Source organism: Sipha flava, unplaced genomic scaffold (genome assembly GCF_003268045.1).
Source record: "Sipha flava isolate LNK unplaced genomic scaffold, YSA_version1 18357_pilon_pilon, whole genome shotgun sequence".
NCBI classification, from domain to species: domain Eukaryota; kingdom Metazoa; phylum Arthropoda; class Insecta; order Hemiptera; family Aphididae; genus Sipha; species Sipha flava.
In genome coordinates this window covers 1,072-9,058 of record NW_020272265.1, presented here as the reverse complement: position 1 = coordinate 9,058, position 7,987 = coordinate 1,072, and the positions used below count along the sequence as shown (strand labels likewise).

Below are 7,987 nucleotides of genomic sequence, written 5' to 3'. Positions count from 1 at the left end.
GGGGGGGGGGCATTCACCTCCCATGACTCGTATTTTTTTTTAATATAATACATTGATTTATTTAAAAAATGTAATGTATAAATAATTAAGAATTAAAATTACTAGTCTATCATTATAATATGGTAATAAATTCAATAATATGTCAATCTGATCAGGGGTATCAATTTTTGTTTATCTTCTTATATCATAACATTTGTGGGGACTCGATCCTACTTATCACAACTCGCTGTTTTTTTTTCATGCTTATCATCAACCTCCATAAAAATTCCACCACTCTGATTCTCAATGAATGTCGGACATTACGCTCACGGCTGCGAACGGTGCGAAAATCCGCACTTACGGGTCTAAACATCTGCTATATACAAAACATTTATATGATATTCAAGGACATTTACTATTTTTGAAATTTACTGCGGGCCGTATGAAAGAGACGTTAGTTAACGATAACTGTTCTAAATCAATTAAAATTAAATTTATAAACATATTTCAATCAAATAATTTTTTATGCTGTAAAATTCATCTTAGTCATTATATCAACATTATAGATAAGATATATTATGCGTAACTAGATTTATTTAAGGTATTACATTAAATCTGAAAATATACAAATGTACTTGTGTAGATATTGTTTTTTGAGTTACGAAGATACATTTTCAGTTAAACAATAATTTGATCAGGTACCTACCTACTTATAAAGTTCCATTGAGGCCGTTCGAAATTATTTTGCCCGGGCCGAGCTATAAAGCTAGTTCAACCCTGGCCCCACGTAACTCAATGTTTCCGACACCAAAAACATGTATGTACTCCCACCCATGACATGACGACAATAAAACCGCGTCAGTCACTGCGCATCCGTCACCCCTCAATATACCAAGTCATATTGGTCATTCATATAGGTATAAGTGTAGTAGAAGTTACAACAACTTCACTATTTGTTTTGAAATATTTTCTACGTTATAACGTATTTTTTACGAATATTTTTGCACATCTATTATGTTCATAACAAAAAATACCGTATATCATATTATAATTATAATATTAGGTACACAATATAACCAACGCGATGACGCAATGTATTTTATATGTGTTTCTTTACCCTGTATACCTACACGCCAATCAGTGGTAGGGATGAAACTATGCTGGGAGAAAATAAGGCAAGCGGCACTCGTGACAATAGATATATTAACTATTTCGAGGTATGCGATTCTCTCGTGGGCGGAAGTATATTTCATAGACAAGTACAATGGCGTAATTATGGGGGGGGGGATATGGGGATATATCCCCTCCAGACGCTTTTTTTTTTAGAATAACTATAATTAAATTCCCGTAAGCACTAAGCTCTAAAAGATTTTAAGATAAGAAATAAGAATTCATAGATATTATCGTAATTGAGATTTTTTTTTTTATTTTACTAATACAGTAAGTTCCCGTTACAGCGAACTCCAAGGGACCTTATTTTTTTTTCGTTATAACGGAAATTTCGTTGTAACGAAATTTTGAAAATTTGAAATAAAAACAAATTTAAAAAACATTATGTGATTCAAATACAAATTGTATGTAAATATGTAATAAATAAATAATTCAAATGTAAATAATTTGCGGAAAAAATAAATAACTTTATTGTACATAAATAATTGACAGTTTTAACAAAAATGAATAATTTGCGAAAAAATAAATAACTTTATTATACATAAATAATTGACAGTTTTAACAAAAGTAAATAATTTGCGAAAAAATAAATAACTTTATTATAGATAATCATCAATTTTCTTTTGAACAAGGTTTGCTGTTTTAATAGAAAGTAAATAATTTTGTATTTGGTGAATGTTTGTAAATATGAAGTCCGGTACATCACTCTGTGATGTAATGAATGTTCGCATTACTTCCAAACATGATAAGGCTTCTGATGAAGTGACATTGCGCACATCATTTCCCAACACAGCTTCTTCGTCTTCGTCTCCACTACTTTCATCGGTGACCTCATCTTTGCTGTCTTTAATGGATTGAATGATGTCTACTTCGGTTAGTTCATAACATGTTGAAACGTTGTCATCTGCACCGAGATAATCTTCTAAATTCACGTCGTCAGGAAGCGACGTTTTCTTTTTCGCAGTGATCCAAATTTGCTCTAACTCAGATTGTTGGATATCGTGCGTATTTGATTCATCATATTTGGCCACTTCTGAAACAGAATTGGTGTCTTTGGTTGTGGTTGTATGTTTCCAACAGTTAGTTATTGTTGATTGACTGATATCATCCCAAGCTCCGCATATCCATTCGATAGCTTCCTTCACATTGCATTTTCTTTGGATATTTTTTCTCCAAATCGCATAAGATTTGACGTAACAAAAAAGTTCTGTAGCGTGATTTTACAGCTCTGATGATACCTTGGTCAAGAGGTTGAAGTACAGCTGTGCAGTTAGGTGGGAAATATTCCACACGAATATTATCCAATTTTGGTGGTTCATTATGTGGAGTACAGTTGTCGATAAGAAGAAGAATTTTCCTCTTCTTCTTTTTCATTTCTGTATTAAAATCTATCAACCAATCATTAAAAATTATTTGAGTCATCCATGCTTTCTTATTAAATTTATAGATGCATGACAATGATTTACAGTTTTTAAAACAACGAGGTTTTGCGGATTTGCCAATGATGAGGATTTTTCGTTTCTCCGTTCCCGATTTGTTACAACAGAAAAGAGCGGTGATGCGTTGTTTGGAAGCTTTACCCCCTACACACTTGTCTCCTTTCTGGGCTAATGTCCTTTTTGGTTCAAGCTGAAAAAACACTCCAGCTTCATCTGCATTAAAGACATCGTTGGGGCTGTATTCCTTGATGAGTGCAGCAACTTCTCCGTTTCGCCATTCGTTAACAGAATTCATTGGTACGTCACTCGCCTCTCCAGAAATGCATTTAGACAACACACCATAACGCTCACGGAAACGATTTAACCATCCGACACTTGCTTGGAAATTCTCAATTTCGAGCATTTTAGCAAATTCTAATGCTTTTTCTCGAATTAAAGGACCGGTCAGAGGAACATTTCTGGAACGAACATCTTGAAACCATTTGTAAACCGCCGTATCAACGTCTTCAAATTGTGCCTTACGCATCCTTTTCCTGCTCGGGACAAAAACAGAAGTCTGAAATTGTTTCAAGATGCTTTCTCGGTCTTTCAAAATAGTTGACAATGTTGATGGGGATATGCCATATTTTTTTGCCACCTCGCCTTTCTTCAATCCTTTGTCTACTTCAGAAATTATGTTTTTCTTTTCTTCCAACGAAAATTGCTTTATTTTTACTGTAGAACTCATCACGTACGTACGTAAAGAAGAAGCATAAAATACGAAAAAATAAAAATTACCAACGTAAGAGGTCTATGACCCGACTGATTGTTTAGCGTTATCGATTGACGTGGAATAACACGGTCACACGTTATAATGACAATTTAATGGCTTGATAATTTCGTAAAACCGTATGCTTCTTATCTTTAGATTAAATTAAGTAGGGAAATACATACATTATAACCAGTACAAATAGTTCGTTGTATCGGGATTATTAAAAAACTATCATTTCGTTGTATTGAGATTAGTTTAACATTGTTTTAATAGCTTTTCGGTAAGGGATTTCTATGACTTTCGTTATAACGGGATTTTTTCGTTGTATCGGTATTCGTTGTAACGGGAACTTACTGTATTTATTTAGGTTCGTAAATAAATCTCTTCATTGAATTTTATACAAAAACAAGATTTAATTATAGTTGATATTTGGGGTATTATTTTACAAGTATTGGGTGTTTTTATTTCGTGTACTATTCGTGAAATATTGTAAATATTTTTATTGTGTTGATTATCGTAGTATTAGTGAATCTTACACTTACTTATTGTCTGCGTCGGAAACAATTAAACAATTATGTTGTACTAGTTTAATTATATCTTGGAAATAATAAACAATTATCAAATTCTATAAACTCCTAGCTTAGATGGAGATATAATTTTTTCTTTAAATTTTAAGTAATGCAAGACTCTTGCAGTAAGACCAAGACCATGGCCAAAACCAAGACTATGGTTTTGTTCTTGGTTTGCTCATCACTTTGTATGATAGATCCGTATAATCTGGACATCGATCGGTCCACCCATAATATATATATATATGTCGTAAATATAGTTAATGATGATATTGACTAGTCAATCCATATAATGGCTGGGTAATGTAGTCATTATCTATAATGGATATATATTTATGAAACTGACTTGATAAATCAGACGAAGTTAAAATCTGATAGAATGGCTAGTCATTATGACATTTCCGATCGTCTTTAAGTTAATGTTATCTTTAATGGTTTTAACTTTTAACACAGAGTAAAGCAGAATGGACACTGGTAACAAATTACATGGGCAGCATAGGGCAATAATGAAATCAGTCAGCCATTTTATTTGAGGTACAGTGGGAAGTTAGTAACATTTTATTCCATCATGAAACGGTAGTAATATTCTTTATAAGCTACTGCGCATTTTCAAATGTTACTAATAGTAGTATTATTTTTCAAGGTATTAGGTGCAATAAGAGTTTGAAATTTGGGGGCTTATAAGTCTTATACTATGGTATGACCATGGGTCAACCCCCAACCTCCCATCATTATCAAAAAAATATAAAATGTGTTTTTGTAAATGTATTACATTTGTATTTGTAAATTTACTACTACAATGATTTGCATTTTATAGTATTATATCGATTTAAACGTTTTTAATATACTTAAAAAATGTATATAAATACCTGTATAATACTATTTAATCATCGATGAATATATTTTATACATTTTTTTTTTAAACATTTCCCATTCTGAAATCCTGCACATGGGCCTGTATTATGGTAGATATACTATCTAAAAAATGATCCACAAGTAAAAACTTCTTGGTACCCAATAGGTCACCATGTTTCACACTGTTTGGTAGATCACATATTGAAAAATTACCATAATTGAAATTACAATTAATAACGAATATCAGTTATCACTGATTATCATTTGATAACAAAAGTACCTAAATTAAAATGGCCGCTGATTTTCTTGCCGCCGTGTTGTGTCCACCCCTGCTTTTAATATCCACATTCCACATTCCACATTAGGTACCTGATTTTTAATGAATATTATCTTTTACGGTTTTAGTACTCACAGGAACTAATAACATAACAAGTATTGTTACAGTCTTCGTTTTACTTACGTATAGTGCGAATACCTATAGTTCAAGTATTTTTTTCGTTTTATACCAACGTTTACTTGCATCATTGTAATTCATTTGTAAGTGTTAAATTATTTTTTTAAAAACATGACTTCAAATGAAATGCATCAAAAGTTTTACGACGCATTATTTAATTTATTGAAAAATAAACGTGAGGATAATAAATAATTTTTAACAAAAGCAATATATGTTAAGATTAAAAGAAGTGAAATTAGCCAAGGAAAAAATTGGGAAGAAAACTGAGAAGAAAATTGCAAAAGAATATAAATAGATACATTTGTATGTATGATGTACTAATACTAAATGGAAAAGAATGACTTATTAAATTTATAAGCAGTGATTCAGAAAGTGTACTTTATTATTATCAAACGACGCATTATTTGATATTTTACACGATAGTCACATAGATCATAGTCAATAGATCATGGCGGTCGGGGCCGAATGATTTATGAATTAAAGATCTAATACTTGATATTACTAAGAAAACTATTATGATCTATTTAAGTCTAAAAAATAAATCATCGAATCCGAAATGAGGCCTAGTTTTTAAAACAATATACTTTAAACCAATACTTCATAATGCATTCAATTCACGATCTCAAATGGATCTAATTGTTATACAAAGTCAAAGTTTTAATGAATTTAAATTAATTATGAATAATCAGGACCATCTAACAAAACTTATACTACTAAGACCTTTAAAATCAAAACGAATTGAGGAAATAGAATTTAATTTGATTGATATTTATACCACTTTTGGTACACCTGCAATACTCCAACCTGATAACGGAAGATAATTTGTAAATACTGTTATAACTAAGTTTAATGTGGTGTGGGGTGATGTCAAAATAATTCATGGTAAACCAAGACATAGCCAAAGCCAAGGGTCGATAGAACGAGCGAATCATGATGTAGAAGATATTTTGGCGACATGGATAGCTGAAAATAATTCTAAAGACTAGCTATCGGGAATAATTTTATTAAATTTAGAAAAAATCTGGCTTTTCATTCATTTTTTGAAATTAATTATTAAAAAATGTAAATATAATGTAAAAATATAATTGATAATTACAAATGTTGGGCATTAATTAGATTGATAATGAACATTTTTTATTGTTATTTATTAAGAATTGGCAGATCACCATACGAGGCGATGTTTTGATGTCCTTTAAGACTTGGTGCAGTTGGAACATCCAATTTAAACCAAGAAGAAGATATTGACGATATTGATTAAATTATTAATATTAGACAAGAACACAAAATTGAATATATTCTAAAGAGGACGCTACACACGTAAATATTGAGACCAAAAAACAAGGTTCACGCGAACACGTTTTATCAGAGCTATAATCACACTAGGGATTCAAAATGCTTACACAATATGGAAGACAACTATTTCTGTGACGTAGTGTCTTTATTTTTTTATTAAAATAATTAGGAAAGGAGTTATTAAAGCTCAAATATGCATGATATTATATGTTTTTAAAAAGCTTATAAAACTACAATGAGTCAAAATATGAAAAAAATAAAAACACTATATCACAGATAAAATTCTCCCCAATACATGGTGAAAATTTCATGAATTTATTATAAATGTAGCCTGTGTATTTTATGTTCCCGTAAAACAGTTTTTAACAATGTTTTATGGTACATACAAAAATTTTTCATTGATTTGTGCGCTGTTCCCGTTGCTAGCGTTTGGTCGGTGAACTAAAACCCCCACTCCACTGCTGAAACAACTGTAACCGGTACAACGACGACGACGCGTCGTCGTTATCGGTAGACAGTGATATATAAATAATAACATTGATTATAAATACTATAGATTGCTCACTGACCGGTTTTTCGACGGCACGGTAATAATAATCGGGTGCCGCTTTAAAGCGCTGCGATCGCAAGGTTAGTAGGTACACATATGGTAACACCGTAATCGCTAGTAGTCATGTCTGGGGGCGGTGGAGAGATGTATTCAGAATGAGAATTGCGAGTACCTATTCGGCATCCACCGATCAGCCGTTTCATTCCTCTAGCTACCCGTTTTTAATTTATATTAATTTCGCATTGTTGCTATTATTACACGACAATGCCAATTCAGTACAGTCGTGCTATTGTACACCGTAAAATACGCAATACTAAAAATATTACGTTTTACGTGTACTGCAGTGGTCACTGGTGTACACAATGTACGTCTACCCGGTGTAAATATTCAATTACTATATTATTCAGATCGTTGTCAATTATATTTTTGTATTATAAATTAATAAAATACATATTCATTATACCATCAAACAACTCCCTCATATTAATATTGATAATTATTATAGTATAAAGTACTTATAGTAATTTTTCTAAGTCAATCGCTTGGATTTTAAATAATAGCAAAAAATGATAAAATAGAATAAAAGTGGCTTTTAAATCGACATGGTAGATGTAATAGTATTTACATTGATAAAACAGATTTTAAAACTAGATATAAATATGAAAAAATCAAAATCAATGATAAAACGTCGCACGACTGATGAACAAAATTCTAATTATAGTGTCTTGCTATTCAAATACTACTTAATTTCCTTCATTCCATGAAATATAAATAATATTTGATTATTGACTATTGTGTATCTACTTCAGTACTTAATATTTATACTTGTGTCATAGTGTTTCCAGTGGTCGATCGGACAACATCACAATATAAAATTAAGAATATTATAATATTATACTTTTACTAAATTCGAATTTTTTTTTTACA

The 7,987-nt window shown here is 31.2% G+C and overlaps 1 protein-coding gene across 1 annotated transcript; it reads right to left on the bottom strand.

Annotated features, from left to right (window-relative positions):
• Nucleotides 1-1,748: 1,748 nt before the first annotated feature.
• Nucleotides 1,749-3,275, bottom strand: LOC112680994 (tigger transposable element-derived protein 6-like; the record flags this gene model as incomplete). The annotated part of the gene is made up of 2 exons (XM_025551261.1): nt 1,749-2,288; nt 2,374-3,275. Coding segments are annotated over 2 exons (1,442 nt in total), but the record flags the coding sequence as incomplete, so codon positions are not given.
• Nucleotides 3,276-7,987: the final 4,712 nt, after the last annotated feature.